This window comes from Pinus tabuliformis, chromosome 1_1, assembly GCF_031772625.1.
Source record: "Pinus tabuliformis cultivar Carrire ecotype Pingquan chromosome 1_1, CPIR1, whole genome shotgun sequence".
In the NCBI taxonomy this organism is placed as follows: domain Eukaryota; kingdom Viridiplantae; phylum Streptophyta; class Pinopsida; order Pinales; family Pinaceae; genus Pinus; species Pinus tabuliformis.
This window is the reverse complement of record NC_142297.1, coordinates 769,978,558-769,996,645: the sequence shown is the minus strand read 5'-3', so window position 1 is coordinate 769,996,645 and position 18,088 is coordinate 769,978,558. Positions and strand designations below refer to the sequence as shown.

The 18,088-nt window shown below is 38.2% G+C and overlaps 1 protein-coding gene across 2 annotated transcripts in view; it reads right to left on the bottom strand.

The window, feature by feature from the left end:
- The window catches only part of LOC149216281 (UPF0548 protein At2g17695-like), a 110,623-nt gene extending 93,259 nt beyond the window's left edge, over nt 1-17,364 (bottom strand). Inside the window, exons 1-3 of one of the 2 annotated variants that reach the window (XM_089392765.1) lie at nt 17,159-17,364; nt 16,749-16,925; nt 16,187-16,442 (exon numbers count right to left, since the gene is read on the bottom strand). In XM_089392765.1, coding sequence (XP_089248891.1) covers nt 16,187-16,442; nt 16,749-16,925; nt 17,159-17,226 — 501 coding nt within the window. In that variant the 5' untranslated portion in view covers nt 17,227-17,364. The remainder of the gene's footprint in view (nt 1-16,186; nt 16,443-16,748; nt 16,926-17,158) is intronic. The other variant, XM_089392764.1, reaches the window with a different exon arrangement.
- Between the last annotated feature and the right edge of the window lie 724 nt (nt 17,365-18,088).

Genomic DNA, 18,088 nt, shown 5'->3' with positions numbered 1-18,088 from the left:
ATATATGTGGTCCTATGACTTGTCCTTCTTTGAGTGGCTATTTGTACTATGTATCTTTTATTGATGACTTCTCCAAAAAATGTTGGGTGTATTTCATGAAAAACAAGAATGAGACCTTTGAGAAATTCAAAGAATTTAAAGCCCTAGTGGAAAATCAAACTGATAAGAAGATTAAAACTCTTAGGTTTGATAATGGGGGGGAGTATGAATACCATCCTTTTGTGGATTTCTGTAAAGAACATGGCATAAGAAAACAATTGATTGCCCCTTATAATCCTCAGCAAAATGGAGTAGCTGAGAGGAAAAATAGAACCCTTGTTGAAGCCTCCAAAGCAATGATGTTTGACCAAGACCTCCCTATCTCTCTTTGGGTCAAAGCTACCAGGACAGTTGTTTACATTCAAAACCATACCCTTCATTCCATTCTCAAGGATAAAACCCCTGAATAAGCCTTCACTGGAATCAAGCTTGATGTAAGCCACTTTAGAGTCTTTGGTTTCCCAGTTTACATTCATGTTCCCAAGGACAAGAGGTCCAAACTAGAACCCTCTGGGATCAAAGGCATATTTGTGGGATATAGTGAGTCATCCAAAGCCTACAGAATTTATATACCTGGTCAAAGAAAAACTGAGGTGAGTCGAGATGTCAACTTCCATGAAGAAGAAGCCTTTAGAAAGTCAAAATAACTTCAGCTTGAAACCGAAAATGAGCCTACCTCTCCTTTTGTTGAAAGTTCAGGTTTAGGGAGTCAGAGGGAGAGAAACCAAGATGATCCCATGGATCATGACATGTCTCTTGAGCCTGCTGAAGTCCTACAAAAAACACTTGAAGAAGCTCCAGTTAAAAGAAAACCATCTTGGGCCAAGGAAATTCTACAAGAAGCAAAAAAGATAGCTGCTCCCAAAGGCACATTCAGGGAAAGCAAAAGACCTCATAGGTATGGTGGTTATGTAGCACTTGTCAGCAACTTAAGTGAATCTGAACCTTCTACTTTTGATGAAGCAAATAAATTACAAGTCTGGAAAGATGCAATGCTCGAAGAATATAAATCTATAATGAAGAATAATGTATGGGATATTGTTCCAAGACCTACTGATAAATCAGTTGTTTCATCTAAGTGGATATACAAGATTAAACATGTTGCAGATGGTAGCATTGAAAAGTTTAAGGCAAGGTTTGTTGCCCGTGGTTTCACCCAAAAGGAAGGCATTGATTATGACGAGACATTTGCGCCAGTGGCAAGGTATACTTCTATTCGTACAGTCATTTCTTTAGCCTCTATATTTGGTTGGAAGTTACATCAAATGGATGTCAAAACTACTTTTCTAAATGGAAATGTAGAGCAGGAAGTTTATGTTGAACAACCAAAAGGCTTTATTTTGCATAGCAAAGACTCACATGTATGCAAGCTAAGGAAGGATTTGTATGGCCTTAAACAGGCTCCTCGGGTATGGTATGAAACCATGGACAATTTTCTTAAAGATTTGGGCTTTCAAAGCAGTGATGTTGATTCTAACTTGTATCTCAAGATGATCAAGAATCAACCTCTATTTGTAGTGCTATATGTTGATGATCTCTTTCTGACAGGAGAAGACCACTTAATTGAGTGGTGTAAAAAGGAACTCACAGAAAGATTTGAAATGAAAGATCTTGGCCTTATGCATTACTTCCTTGGGTTGGAAGTCTGGCAGAACAAAGATGGTATCTTTCTAGCTCAGGGAAAATATACTGTGGACATCCTAAAGAGGTTTGGAATGCTTGAATGTAAGTCAATGGCCACACCAATGATCACCAACCTCAAGAAACTACATGACTCAGACACAGGATGATATTTAGTGTACCCCACTATGTACAAGCAGCTAATCGGCTCCTTGTTGTATCTAGCTCATACTCGGCCTGATATATGTTATTCAGTGAGTGCGCTAAGTCAGTTTATGGCCAAGCCTAGACAGAGACATTGGTTTGCTACGAAGCATATTCTGCGGTATCTGAAAGGGACCATTACCTATGGTCGAAGTTACTCTTCCAATGATGGTATTTCTTTGCATGGTTATGCAGACTCAGACTGGTAGTCTAGTAGACATGAAGAGCAAAACAAGTTACCGTTTCAGTCTTGGATCGGCCATGATTTCCTGGTCCAGTAGAAAACAGGGGTCCATTGCCCATAGTACAACAGAGGTTGAATATATTGCAGCAAGTGATGCATGTAGGGAAGCAGTGTGGCTCCATAAGTTGATTTCTGGGTTGTACAAAACTCGGCTGGAGACTACTGTCCTATTTTGTGACAATCAAAGTTGCATAAAACTGGCTGAGAATCCAATGTTCCTTGAAAGAACGAAGCACATAGACTTGAAGTATCATTATGTAAGATACATGGTCCAAAGGAAAACAGTCAAGCTACAGTACATAGCAACACAAGAGCATGTTGCAGATATCCTGACCAAGCCCTTGCCAGTAAAACAATTTGCGCACCTAAGAGGCAAGCTTGGAGTTGCATAGAATGCCTCCCTCGCTGAGAGGGAGTGTTGAAAATAGCAGCATCAAAAGTCATTCTCCAATGAGAGGCCTTAAATGGCCACCCTGAGGCTAGCTAGGGAAGATTTGGAGAATCAATAAATCCTGTGAGCCACTGCAAAATTCAAGGCGAAGGTAGAAGCCTTGTGAGCTTTCACATGAGTCATAATGGAACTGCTAGTGGATGCCTGGTGAGCCATGTGCAAAATCCAAGGCAATGTCTTGTGAGCTCTTTGAGCAACAATCAAGACTCAGTCTAGCAAGAGTCAAGACGAATGAAGAAGTCCTGTGAGCTAGTACTGGTATGATGGACTCCTTGGCTTGTTGTGATGTGACTACCTAGGACCTGGCCCCTCCTAGGCTTACTCCAACAAGTGTCCAAGTTGTAGTACTAAATGATCACATGGAAAAGACCTTCTTCTTATTGTTATCTTGAACATAAGTACTTAAATGTAATTGCAGGTGAATGGACCATGCTGGTTGAGAGAGTGATAAAATGTCTATATAAAATGTCTATGTAAAAGCCTTGAGTCATGTAAAAGTGTTTGTCATGTAAACTCCTAGTCCTAGTGACTAGTTGAGATGTTATAATGTAATGTTATGATGTAAAGGCTAAAAGCCTAAGTTTGCCTAAGTTTATAAAGGCATTATTATATTAAAGATGTCAATGTAAAATTAGAAGAAGGGGGGTGGGGGTCGCACTTGTGTCTAGAGAGAACAACTTAAGTTGTTAACCCCTCTTCCATGGAGTCTTCTAGAAGGATCACGAAACTTATCCAATGTCAATACAAGATAAAATTTAGGCACTGCATTCTAGCCAAGAGAATGATAAAAGGACCAAGAGAAAGCAATTCTCTACACAAGTTCTTTTTCTGCAGTGTTTCATCTACTCTCCAAGGCGCACCTACCCCTCTTGAGCGCCCAAGGTTCCAAGTTCTCAGCTGTTAGAATTAAGCATTCAAATTTCAACAGCCATTTCGCCTAGATCCAGTCTATTTTTCTGCAGTGTGCCCAAATAATTTTCAGATCTAATTCATACAAGCTCAGATCTAGTCCGAGTTGCTTCAGATCTGACATCTTTGGCTCAAGGCAAGTTGATCTAAGTCATTTTCACTTGCATGCAAGAAGTTTCAAGTCATTTAAGGCTTCATTTGTCTCCAGTCATCCTCTCTCCCAGCGAAATGTATTGTAGCACCCTAAAGAAGGGTTTTGTACCTGCAAATTTGTTCAAGGGCAATAAAGTAAGAAGGTCTTTGTTGGGATTTTCCCCCTTATTGGATTTACCTAGGGTAAATCTTGTGTATTGATGTGTTTGAGTATTTTAACAGTTTATTTCAATTACTTATGCATGTTGGTATTCATATCTAAAGAATTTAAAGTACTCACATTCATATCCAGCAGTTAGATCTAGCAGATCTAGCAAATCTGAGTGCAGATCTAAGTGAACAGCAAGCAGATCTTGCAAATCTGAGTGCAGATCTAAGTGAACAGCAAGCAGATCAAGCAAATCTGAGTGCAGATCCAAGTGAACAGCAAGCAGATCTAGCAAATATGAGTGTCTAGAAGGCTAAAAACCTCAGTTTTGAGGTGTCCTTATAAGTTTTTGATCATTTACAATAAGCTGATTTGAATAACAGAATTTCATGTGTACTTGAAAAGTTAGCTTTCGTTGTTTATATTTTCAGCTAGATATGTGACTGCTACAAGTTCATAATTTTAATTATGTTATTGAAGTAATTCAAGATCTGGGTTATTTGATAAAGAAACATAGGACAGCAGTCATCTTGAGTTAAGAAAATTTTAACATGCTAGAGCCAAGGCCACATGTGTGAGCAGATCAGGAGCCAGAGGAAGGCCGAATTATTCAGAGGAGGTCGAATTGCTTCCAGGAGGGTAGATCGACTTGCAGAAGTGGTAGAAATAATTTTCTGGAGCTTTGCTAATTTATGGCAAATGATTGTAATTTCTCCATCACAGATTTTGCTGAAGAATAATAAAAATACTCATTTGAAGAACTAGTTTTCCCCATACTGGGGTTTTTCCAGCGACATTTTGTTGAAATATGTAACTAGGCTTGGTCTTCATAAATATGAAATGTACTCTTGATTCTTGTATATTGTAAAAAGAAAGAAAAATCATTATTGTTATTTTTTATAGCATGGGTTTCAAGCTCAATGTCATTTTATTTATAGGTCAAGCACCCATTGAGTGCTTCTAGGGTCTATCATAGAGTCAAGACGTCAATAGAGTCATTGTCATATGAAGAAGATCTCATTGGGCATCTTGTAACATGTCAAAAGAATTATTTTTATGTCTAAAGTGTCAAAATACCCCTCCAAGGCCAAGTCGGCCTAGCAGCTAAGAAGTCAGCCTCATTAGGGCATGTCGTCCTCCTTGGAAGCCTATATATAAGAGAGAATTCAACCTCCTATGGACATTCATCAATTCTCTTATCATCCAAGTGAAGAAGAAAGAAGAACAAAGGCTAGTGAAGGAGAAAAGAAGGAAGAAGGACAAAGTTTTGGGTTGGTTCTCTCTCTCTCTCTCTCTCTCACGTGCGAAGATAAGGCTAGGGTTTTGTAGCTACAAGGTCGAAGTTTTCAAGTTGCAGAAATAAGGTCGAAATTGGTGGAAGAAAGGACTATTAGGTCACCTACTAGCCCTAGAAGAACAAGCAGCCCAAGCGAAGGAGTAAGGAAGCCTTGAAAGCCCTAATTTCCCTCACATGTGTGGAAGCAGCAACTGTTGCAGGGGCCAAAAATTTCAAACCTGTAGTGGAGGCTGAAATTTTGTAGTTGGGGGTCGAAGTTGTGCAGTTGGAAGAGATTTGACTAGGTTTGACTTGAATAGAAGAAGCACCTCATTAAGAAGGTTTGGCTTGGTCTTGGAAGGGTCTTGGTCTTGGATTAGAGGTCTTGGAATTCGTCATTTGAAGAATCTATAAGAAGAGAAGAGATTTGTGGGTTTCCCTCTCAAGAGGAGAGGTTTCGGCTCTGGCTTGAAGTCTACACCTTGTGTTATTGTGTACTATTGATCTTCATGTTTTTGGTAGTTGTTTGATGATAAGAACAACATAATAATAAAATAAGAAGCTAATAATCAAGAAAAGTAAAAACCACATCACAAGCAGTTATCTAGAAATCACCCTACATGTAGCCCTCATGATTTCTCAACACATTTGTCCGAAAATTTGGTGTTCGTTATTTGTGTGCGCTATAATTTTCTCAGTTCCTGTGGTTATTTATTTTTCAGTGAAGTTGTAGTAGTGTTTTATTTAGTATTTGCCACAAATAAATTACAAAAGACAAATAATCAATTGATAGGAGAATAATAACTAATTAACTACAGGAGTAATTAAAATTTCACATGGTATCAGAGCGGATCTGAGGGCAGAAGGAGGGTTTGAGCAGGCACGAGAAGAGAAAGTTTGAGAGTTTTGTACCTAGTTTATTTTCTCCAATTTATTTGGGTTTCACTATATTTCCATATTTTCATAAATGTGGTAGCAGGTTTGAGAGATCAGGATAGATTCGATGGAGCCTCCAACTTTGGCGTTTAGAAAGTCAAATTGACATTCTTATTGGATGAGTATGGTAGTGAAGGAGACTGTGGAGAATGTTATTACCATACCGACATATCCATGGTGGCTGGGAACCTATAAAAAGGAATGTGCCAAAGCCAAGAGGATAATCCTTGATGGAGTCAAGGACCACTTCCACATATCGCAGAGCAGGGCACAGCGAAGGAAATGAGGAACGTGATTGTAAATCTATACTAGAATCCTACAGAAAATAGGAAATTGATTCTCAGAGGGAAGTTGAGGACCATCAAGATGTAGAAGGTTGAAGATGTGGTTTCCTATCTTACCAGAGTTCGACTGGCCAAAGATGAATTGTCTGCAGTAGGAGATAAGCCAAGTGATGACGAGCTAGTGCGAATAGCACTTAATGGGTTTTCTAAGGAGTGGAGCATGTTCATCCAAGTGATCCATGGGCGAGATACACTTCCAGGATGGGATCGCCTATGGAGTGATTTCACTCAGGAGGAGCTCAAGCTCAGTAGCAGCAGCAATAAAACTCTGAAGGTTAAGAAGGAATAGGAGAACGTAGCCCTAACAGGAAAAGGGAAGGCGGAGAAAGGATCCAGCAAGGGATCAAGCCCAAAAGGAGAGAAGAAACAGAAGATTCACTATGTCAATGATTGTCCACGGAGGAAGAAGAAGGGCAAGAAGCAAACATTAGCTTCAACTAGTGTAGATGATCTCTCCAACCATATGGAATAGGAATTCGCCTTGATTGCTTGCCTATCTAGCTCAACTTCACAGTGTGTCTGGTATATAGACAATGGAGTATCATTCCACATGACAAGAGTTAGATAGTACTTCTCCAGTTATTAGGAGGAGAGCATCAAATTTCAAATTCGAATGGGGAACAAGTCCAAGTGCAACCCTATTGCAAGAGGGATTGTTCTATTGCAAAGGGAGAATGGCAAGTCGATTCCTATTCATGACATGTTGCATATGTCGGGCTTGGAGATGAACTTGATCTCCGTATCAGTCCATTAGGACAAAGGATACGATGTTATCTTTAGAGAGGCGCAGGTGTTATTGAAGCACAAGGACTGGAGGACACGTAGGGCATTTGGAGTTATGAGCGATCAGTTGTACAGGTTGCAGATAGACACTCCAAAGGCAATGGTTAACAGTAGCAATCCGAGAGATTAGGGGGAGCTATGGCATAGGAGGGTGGGCCATATTCATCATGGAGCACTTAAATTGCTTTGTGAGACTGTGAAAGGTATTCCAGAGGTGAGCACAAAGCATGATGATGTTTGTAGAGGATGTATGTTGGGGAAGTTTGCAAAAGCAATTATTCCAAGGAGTGACAATATATTGCAAGGGATACTTGACTTAGTGCATTCAAATATATGTGGGCCGATGTCTACAAAATCTCTCAGGGGTACAAGTACCTTGCGACTTTCATCAATGATTTCTCCAGGAAAACCTGGATCTACTTCTTGAAGACCAAGGATGAGGTCTTTAGTCGCTTTCAGGAGTTTAAGGCTCTAGTGGAGAATGCAATAGGGAGAAAGATTTGAACTCTTCAGTCAGAGAATGGAGGTGAATACACCAGTAAGGAATTCCAAGAGTTTTGTACCAAGGCAAGAATCAAGAGAGATTGGACGGTTCCTTACAACCCGCAGCACAATGGGGTTGCTGAGAGGAAGAACCGCTTTATTTCGAAGGCAACAAGAGCGATGTTGTATGACCAGGATCTCCCATGCTACTTATGGGCAGAGGCATGCAGTACGACAATTTATATACAAAACAGGGTCCCACATAGAGCACTTGGCAAGATGATACCTAAGGAGGCATTCACAGGGAAGAAGCCAGATGTTAGTCACTTTAGGATATTTGGCAGCCTAGGGTATTGTCACATTCTAGGAGACACACGTTCGAAGTTAGATCAGACTACAAAGTGAGGTTATTTCATTGGTTATAGCAAAACCTCCAAGGCTTATCGGATATTTATTCTAGGGACTAAGCGGATCATTGTTAGGAGAGATGTCAAGTTCATGGAGGACAAGGCATACAAGAGGTCCAGAGATTTTCCAGCAACAGATGATCAGAGTGAGTAGCCAACAAAAGTTCCTAGAGTTGAGCAGCACAATCAGGGGCAACAAAGCAAGAGTACAGTCACAAGTACGAGCACTAGCTCAGGTGCAGGTGTTCCTAAGAGTTCGTAGAGTATGGAGCAGCAAATCAAAGGAGATGCATCAAGAGGATATGAAGGTGGATATTCCTAACTCCACTGTTGGCAGGAGGAAACGCAAGGTTCAGCACTCAGGGATGCTCAAGAGTTTATGGGGACTCTTAGGACGGGCAATAGAGAGTGGAGACAACCAGAGAGGTACATTGGCTACATGGTGTTGGTCAATCAATTAGTAGATAGAGAGCCTTCTAGCTATCAAGAGGTCACATAGCAGCAAGTGTGGCAGGATGCTATGTTTGAGGAATACTCCTCAATCATGCAAAACAATGTGTGGGAGGTTGTACCTAGACCAAAAAACAGGGCGATGATGGTTGGATCACGCTAGATCTGTATGATCAAGCACGATGCAAATGGAAGCATCGAGAAATACAAGGTTGGGTTCATGGCCAAAAGGTTCTCTCAAAAAGAAATAATAGATTACAAGGAGACATTTTCTCCTGTAGCCAAGTACACTTCTATACGAGTTGTGATCTCATTAGCAGCACAAATGGGATGGCAGATCCATCAGATGGATGTCAAGACGGCGTTCCTGAATGGTGAACTGGAGGAAGAGGTGTACATTGAACAACCGGAGGGCTTTGTGGCACATAGCAAAGAGACCCAAGTGTGCAGATTGAAGAGAGCTTTATACAAGCTCAAGCAGGCTCCCAGGGCATGGTATGAGCGCATCAACAAATACTTGCAGGGCATGGGCTTCATGAAGAGTGAGGCGGATTCAAACCTCTACTACTTGATGGTTGGGGGTGAGGTGCTCATTCTTGTCTTGTATGTGGACGACTTGTTTTTTACAGGTTCATTAGGGCTCATAGAGGAGTGCAAGAGGGACCTTGCAGTTGAGTTCAAGATGAAGGATTTGGGGCTCATGCACTATTTTCTAGGCATGGAGGTATGGCAGACAGATGGTGAGATTTTCCTTGGACAAGGAAAATACTGCATCGAGATCCTGAGGAGATTTGGGATGGAGGATTGCAGAGCCATGTCTACTCCCATGATCACTAATTGGAGGAAGATAGATGCATCCAAGGAGAAGGATGTGGACCCCACCTTGTATAGGCAGTTGATAGGTTCTCTCATGTATTTGGTCAACACCAAGCTAAATATATCCTATGTGATAAACTCTCTCAGTCAGTTCATGGTGGAGCTAAAGAGAGTGCATTGGACGGCAGCTAAACATGTGGTGATATATTTGCATCGCATTATCAAGTATGGGATTAGATATGCTAGAGGTGATGGTGTCAGGTTGGTTCGCTATAATGATGCAGACTACGTGGGTAACACTGTGGATCAGAAAATCACTTCAAGGTGCTACTTCAGCATGGGATCAGGAGCTGTTTCTTGGTACTGCAAGAAGCAAAAGTTCGTGGCACTAAGTTCTGTAAAGGTAGAGTACATAGCAGCTGACGAAGGCTTTAGGAAAGCGAGATTCATCTTCTTCAGAGACAAGTTGGGTATTATGCAGAACACCTTCCTCGCTAAGAGGGAGTGTTAGTTTATGTAGCTTAAACAGGTGTTCTAGTCTCAGATGGTGTTTATGAGGCTAAGGAACACATTTTCTCCAATACCCAGAAAAGGTTTCCAAGGAAAAGGCCTTAATTAGAATTAATTAGCCAATTTATTAATTTTCCTAAGTCTAACTTAGGGAAATGGCTTAATTAATCAGTATTAATTGAGGTAAATCAATTTTCCTCTAAAGACTTCTAGAAAAGTTACTTGAAGGGGCAAGATGATCTTAGCCATCGATTGAGATTAGATCATGGTCGTTGATTCGTCAACAAGAAATTATATTAGGAAATCGATGGGCACTTGGAGAACAGATTAGTGAGAAATCGAGACACAATATTGCAATGATAGCAAGGGCGCAGGGGCATCAGTAAAGTGAGATCAGTGTTGTTTGGAGATAGGCTTACCAAAGGAATTTATCACAACGATTTCCATAGATATTTGGAGATCTATTTTCTACAGAAAGAGGTGAATTTTGCAGTGGTATGAATTGCTCCAGAGAGGTGTGTGAATTACCCTGTTAGTAATGCACATTGCTCCAAGAGGATGAATTGCTAGAGCAAAGAGACGAATTATAGGAGAGATCGATTTGCACAGGAAAGTCGATTTTTCTAGTTGAGGTCGAAATCCAAAGGGAGGTCGAGTTATTTCCTTGGCAGCACGACTTTGCCAAAGCCAAGGCCACACATGTGAGAAGATCAGGAGCCAAAGGGAGGCCAAATTGATTCCAAGAGGGTAGATCGACTCGAAAAAGTGGTAGAAATAATTTTCTAGAGGTTTGCTAATTTACGACACACTATTGTAATTTCTCCACCACAAATTTTGCTAAAGAATAATAAAAACACTCATCTGTAGAACTTATTTTCCCCATATTGGGGTTTTTCCAGGTACATTTGTCCGAAAATTTGGTGTTCATTATTTATGTGTGTGCGTTATAATTTTCTCAATTCCTATGGTTATTTATTTTTCAGTGAAGTTGTAGTAGTGTTTTATTCAGTATTTGCTGCAAATAAATTGCAGAATACAAATAATCAATTGATAGGAGAATAATAACCAGTTAACTGCAACAATAATTAAAATTTCACGCAAAAGTGGTGGCCATGGAGCCAAAAATGTTAGTATGAATCAACTCAAAGCACTCGGAAGCAAGGTTTGATTTGTCTTTCAGAAAGGACTTAGGATGTTTTCCCATAATGAAACCCTCACAAACACCACTAGGAGAGTTGATCTCTGGAAGACCACTACCAAGATGACGACAGCTCATCTGTCTCAAGGATCCATCATTGATATGATTTAGATGATAATACTATAACATATGATATTCATTTGTATTGGCAATCATTGCAATAAATTTGTTATGAGCTAGAGGTGAAGAACTATTTCCCAGCTTGTATATATGTTTAGATTCCTCGCGATATCTATAGGCAACCACTTTGAACTCACCACTTATATCCTTGACACCCCATCTATCCAACCAAAGTTTCACCTTTTTATTGGCGTGTGTGACGCAATAAACAGATAAGAGATTTGGTCCAACCCCAAAACATCGAGAACATTCCCAAACTTAGCATTGTCAACCACAGCAGTGCCAAAACCATAAACTAGGAGAGTTGAGTCATCACCAATACTTATCTTCTCATTTTTATGCTGATTATTGTAGTCAGAGAGAAGATGCCTGTATTTTGTCATGTGTCTAGTAGCCATAGAATCTACAATCCATTCATGTGAAAGAGTTGAAGACCACAAAGCAGAGTGCACAACAAGATGTGTAGCATTAGAAGTGTCAGCCTTTTTTTCAAAGAGGCCATTTTTGCTAGCTACCTAGCAATATCTTCAGTCTTTTGAAGACAAAGGAGACACATTTTGAAGAATGACCCTCCTTATGGAAACAGGAGCACATCATCCTCCTCTTCTTCAAGGATTTGTGAGGTTCCCTTCTAGATTCATGTATTCATGAGGATGAGGCAGCCTTAGCATGGACCTGATCACGAGGGGTTAGTTCTCCTAAATTCCTCAAGATGACTTGATGTTGGATAAAAATTGAAAACAAGTCCTCGGAGGGCCGTGTGCCATGATAAATAGAGGAATGTCGTAAAAAATGATGACAAAATTTTTGAATGCAAGAGAAAGATTATACAAAACAATACTTAAATATTCTAAATCTGATTTTTTCTTGCCTCCAAATGTAATAATGTTAGATTTCATGTTCTTGAACCTTCCAATATACTCCTCAATGGTAACAAATCAACCATCGTTGAGATTTGCAAGCTGAGTTTCAATTCGATTGACTTGAATAGATATCACTAGGTCCAATAAGTTTTGAAAAGTATCCCAACTCTGCTTTGCACTTTTGTTATTCTTGGTGTGATGAAAAAGATCCAATTCCACAAACAGAGTAATCTATCCAATGGCTTCATCCTTTTTCAAGTAAACAAGGTCGCAGCTGTCATAATCAAAGGTGACAAGGGGTTTCTCCAAATACATCCATAAACCCTTGCTACAACGATGGGTTGTCATATGACCAGACCAAATATGGTATTTGGCCCCATTTAGATAGGAAAAATTGTTTTCCATCCACATATGCCAAAGGCACCAACACTGCCTTGGAGAAAAACTGCAGTGTTTTAGTTGAAAAGAGAGAAAAAGGAGTGTGCTCCCCTAGAAAAGGACACAAATCTGAAAGAAATCCCCATAAATCCACTGGAAAAACCCTAGAAATTTATTGCTATCCCAAAAAAGTGCTAAAGAAGACTCTAGTTTCAGACTTGAAACAACATTAAAACAACACTGAATAGAGATGGAAGAGTTCACACTAGCTCTAATACCAAATTGAGATCATTAAGTAGATAGTGGATGTACAGTGATTTCTCCAACAAACCCTAATTCAGCCAAGTGAAAATACAGCAGAAATGACACAGCACTATAATGATAAACACAAGAGAGATTGTTGTGTGTCCAAGCACATGAACAAGAGAAGTGCACTATGGGAAGATTTCCCATAGACCTTTATCAATATATAACTTGAAGTTTACAAATAAGAAATGTCATATATACTCACCTCCTTTAGGGCTGGGGTGTAAGCCCCAAGAGGTCTACGTAGGTCATCCTTAACCAAAATGAGCAATAATATAAAAAATAAAAGTTCAGCACGTGGCCTCTAAGTGAAGATTAACCACCTAATCTCACCATATTCATGCATACACAATGGCAGCAACAATTCTTGCATATTAATTTGTGGATAATACAGAAAGAAAATGCATTGTATCCCTAGGGACTTAACAGGAAGTTAACGTTCCCACAGGCTATCTTCCCTTGATTGGATTCTCTTACATGCGGCATGAACATTGGCCAGATGATGTAATTTTGCAGCAGTAAGAAATAGCCCCCATTTATCTACCAGAATTCTACGGATTTTTCTGGTATAGTAACTTATCCAAGTGATGTATTATTTCCAAAGAAGTAGAATCTCCATTCAAAAGAAATAAAAGAAGGGCTATTTCAAATTTCAAGTTCCCCCTTCTGCATCATGTCGAACAGAGTGGAAGGCAACCGAGTAATTCCTTTATCCCATTGGATTATGCCCAATTTGTTGTCAGTTGTCACATGCAAGTGCTTTTAACAGAATCTACTCACATGCAACTGCTTTTAAGAGAATCATTTTAGGTAGAAAATCTTCAAGTTTGCATTAACCATGCTTACATGCATTAAAGGGGATGTAAGTTTGATCTTTCATGACATACATGCCAATGTGATTACGAGAAAAGTGATTCTAGGCACAGTTTACTTCCATTGTTAATAGTATCAATCGAATCCTTTTGCACGTTCTCAAGTCACTAATAGAAAAAAGGAAAAAATTCTCAAAAAAATGATGACCTCAGGTTCAAGAAGGAACTACATCATCATTAGATAGCAATAAGTAGAAAAAAACAACACATCCATACAAAACATATTTCTTTTCATGAAGATTACAACATCTCAGTGGGGTTATTTCTAGCCCTGTCATATGCCACCCAAATTGGGCCTATCAGACAGACATTAGTAGAGCATTACATAAAGCGTGTTCCCATTGGAAAATATAATCTAAATCTTCAAGCAACTTCTACTAATACTAACCTGAATTTTGGAAATCTAAAATTCATGTCATATGGGTCGTGGTCAAGTGGTAAATTAAGTGCACTTCTTGACAAGCATCCTAATTCAATCTCCCTGAGAACATGCCAGCATGCTAATGCGGCCAATTTGTTGTGCCATCTTTTGGTGTCTCACACTTCAGGAAGTCTATGAGGTTTGTCCAAGGCAGGTTGACGAGACCAGATGTGAGTCCGGGAGCTTTTGCCGGAATAGATACCCTTTGGATGTAACTTATAAGCCAAAGTTTTTGGAGTCCGGGAGCTTTTGCCGGAATAGATACCCTTTGGATGTAACTTATAAGCCAAAGTTTTCTTCCCCACAAGGGTCTTGCCAAAATGGTATTTGCGCCCGCAAAAGTAAAAAAATAAAAATTCAAAATTTCTATTCACTACACCAAATTCCCATCACCAACATACTTGGCAACCTTTACCAAATCTGTGGGCAGTAATTGATCAAAATCCAAAGGAATTTTGACCAAGAAGAGGCAAGAAGGGAATTTTCACTCTATTACACCCAAAATTCATAATTTTTAGTCAAAATAAAATAGTGGGGTTTCAAATGGTTCAGCATGTTCTGTTACTGTCGATCAACAGTATTAAGTATAGCAGAATCTTCAAAAATAGGAAGCAAAGAGAAATATGTGCCACATGGCACACCCAATTGTTACCAAAAAAAACTACCATCTTTTCCTCAATTGCCTTTGACGGCAGCATAGGATTGATTTAAGATGACTGGCGATTGAATTGTACGAAAGAATTGGCCCAAGTCCAGAAGCGAAATTTGGAACCTGTCATTAGCTAAAGTATGGATTTTGCATCAGTTCTATCCTATAGGTTCATCACATATTTCATCACGAAAGTGAGCATGCTTTAACCAGTTATGTAATCTCTCCAAAATGGCCTCTTAAAGAAACAACCTAGAAACGTAACGTTATTGAGAAATGCCAGCTCTATAATTTATTTTGTTTCAGTTACAATGACCAGTAAAAGGAGTCATATAAGGTTAAACAGATATGTAATAAGGATTGGCTTAATAAAAGGTCTATATTTGCAGTGAATGAGAATAAGTATATATAAATATCAACGCGGTAAATATTGGAAGCGGTAAATATTGGAACACTAACATAACGTTAAATAGATATGTAATGCAACAATTGTATATGTAATAAGGATTGGCTTAATAAAATCATATATGTAATAAGGATTGGCTTAATAAAATCATATTGGAACATTAACATATGATTTGGATATATGTAATAAGGATTGGCTTAATAAAATCATATTGGAACATTAACATATGATTTGGATATATGTAATAAGGATTTGCTTAATAAAATCATATTGGAACATTAACATATGATTTGGATATGTTAATGTATGATTTGGATATGTTAATGTATTGGAATCTTTGAAAAAGGTTATTTTATTTTTTAAAGAGTTATTGTGTAATTTATTTTTATTTTCTTTTTAGGAGTTGTAGTCCACATTCACATTTTATATACATTGCATATGCTTTGACTTATTATACTATATTTCAGAGATTTTGGTTTAATATTTAGTATTAAAGTAGGTGATCCTTAGTTTTGGCTCTTTCATACAACTTATATAAAAACAAAATTGATAAGAGTCTAAAGAAGCAAAACCCAAGGATAGACCACCCAAAATCAAATATCCTGTACCAAATTCTTGAAATGCAGCATAATAAACTAGAGTATAGTGTATACACAAGATTGAAATACAAATACAATACAATAGAAATAATAAACATTAGTGACACATAATTCCTTAATGAGTAAGAAAACATCCTCCAAATACCTTAACACATCCATATATCCAAATCATAAATTCATATTCCAATAGTAACTATATTGACCTTTACATATACTTATCTTACTCATTACATATGTGGCCATTTATTCCTCCAACACCTATTACATATACAATTACCCAGATAAGGAAGAGCCATATCATTCATCATCAAGCAAATTTGTCTAACAGTCCAATTTATGTCTAAAAGTAATTTCATAAAAAATTCAGCCCTCTAAACAGCATGAAATGGGTGAAGCCGATGGAAATCTCGAACGTGTCAGTTGCAGCAATGACGGCACCAGCTCCATTCTTACAGAACCAAAATATGATATAATCGAATTGAAAATGGAGTCTGAAGTAGTTAGGGAAGTCAGACTCTTGATCACCCAGTAGTACCATAGATTCTATAGTTTATAAAACAAAGTTCATGAAATCAAAAGTAGAATATAGTACTAAAATTACCAATAGATGCCCTTGAAGCGTCCCGCTACCAAAACAGTAAGCTGCCTTCAGCTTTGAAACCTTTGGATTCGCCAAACTAGCAGGGCTGTAACTAGGGGAAGGCTGGGTGCCATTTGAGACTTCATAGTTATTGGCATACAAAATCTCCAGTGGCATCGATACCCACGAGAACAACTCTTGGCTGCACACACAGAACCTTTCCCCAGCTCTAATGCAGGTGCTTGATTCCACTGATGCCCACTTCAACTGGAAATGTCTGCATTGCATCTTAAAAGTTAAAACGATGACAGAAAACAAATTGTAATCCGGGTACCCATCCCCGAACAATCTCTTCATTCTTATACAGAGACTCCTAATTGTTTTGGCCAAATTGGGGCCAATCTCCTCAGCTATGTCCCTTAAGAGATTTCCCAAGCAAAGCACTAAGAAAATAAGCCGGAATTGAAACTGTGTCAATGGTGATAAACTCCCTGGCCCACAGCCCAACTGACTATACCCTCAACAGTCTATTAATGACCCTTTTCTTTTTGGGTTCCAAAGAAGGATTGAGATTTCTTCTTACCTCCACTTTTCTATCAGTTTTTTTGCTTTTTCATAGGTTTGGATCCCAGAGCCTAGCTTCATTTTTGCGTGATTGATAGCATAGCCCGCTTTGATGAGCTCCTGGCAATCTTCATTGGAGAAAGGAGCCTTAGATGTTGCATTTCTGTATTTCGGGTCGTAGTTAAATGATCCAGACCTGTATGTATGGAAGAGAACGGAATTTAATTTTGGAAAACAATCCAGTTAGCGCTCGAATAAATTTTACAAGAATTAGAACCCACTCTGCTTTTGGATTAGATTTTTATGGAGCTCATACATATAACTTGTTTCATTTACGGATTAATCTGCGATTGCAGTGAATTCTTGCAATACAATGAATGCAAACGAAGAATAGCATAGCGAAGTAATTGAGTATGGGATGTCACAAACGAGGTTTGCTGTAAACAGTAGGCCTGGTCCTCGGGCGAGGGGCGTGTCCACCATGATATAAAAAGCATCTTGGAACCGCTGTAGATGTTATCGACGCCTGCGTAGCTAAATATGCGATGTGGCCATTCTATGCCATATGGTGGATTACAGTATGTTTCTTAAAAGGAAGTTTAGGTAGTGGTAATAATGGATCTCTGAAATGAAAGTGCACTTATTTCGTATTTCAATATTCCTTGACGTTTGCTCCCGTGCTGAGGGTATCAGTTCAAAATGTATAGATTTTCTTGACATATATTTGTATGTTTAGGTGTCTTTATTTTCAAATAAATTTGAGAAAATAGAAAATTTTAATTTAATTATTAATATCGGTAAATTCAGCTGTTTTTATTTTGTAAAAAAATTTAAAGATTTTTAAATTAATTATTAATATAAATTTAAAAAATATTAATTTAATTATTAATAATGGTAAGATTTGGTGTTTTTATTTTGTAATAAATTTTAAAGAATTTTAATTTAATTACTAATATTGAATAGATAGATGATAGGAATTTAATTTATGTAGAATATTTATAATAATATATATAAATTAAACACTGAGATTTATCTCCTAAATAGTTATGTAATTTGTGTGTTTTTAATTAAATTGATTAATTTAAAATAAATGTTATATATATGTGATGTATATGTTTTTCTATTTTAGATTTGGATGATTCGGACTATCTTTATCTATTGTTAGCATAGGTTTCTGGGCATTTTATTTGCCCTCAAACCAAATCATGATTTGTATTGAAGATCTTTATATTTTTTTAATATAAATCTATGATGGTTTTTTTCTCAGAAAATATTTAAAAAAAAAAAAAAAAAAAAAGAAGAAGAAGAAGAAAAAAAAAAAAAAAAAGAAGCAATATTGTGATTTTTTGTTATTTTAAA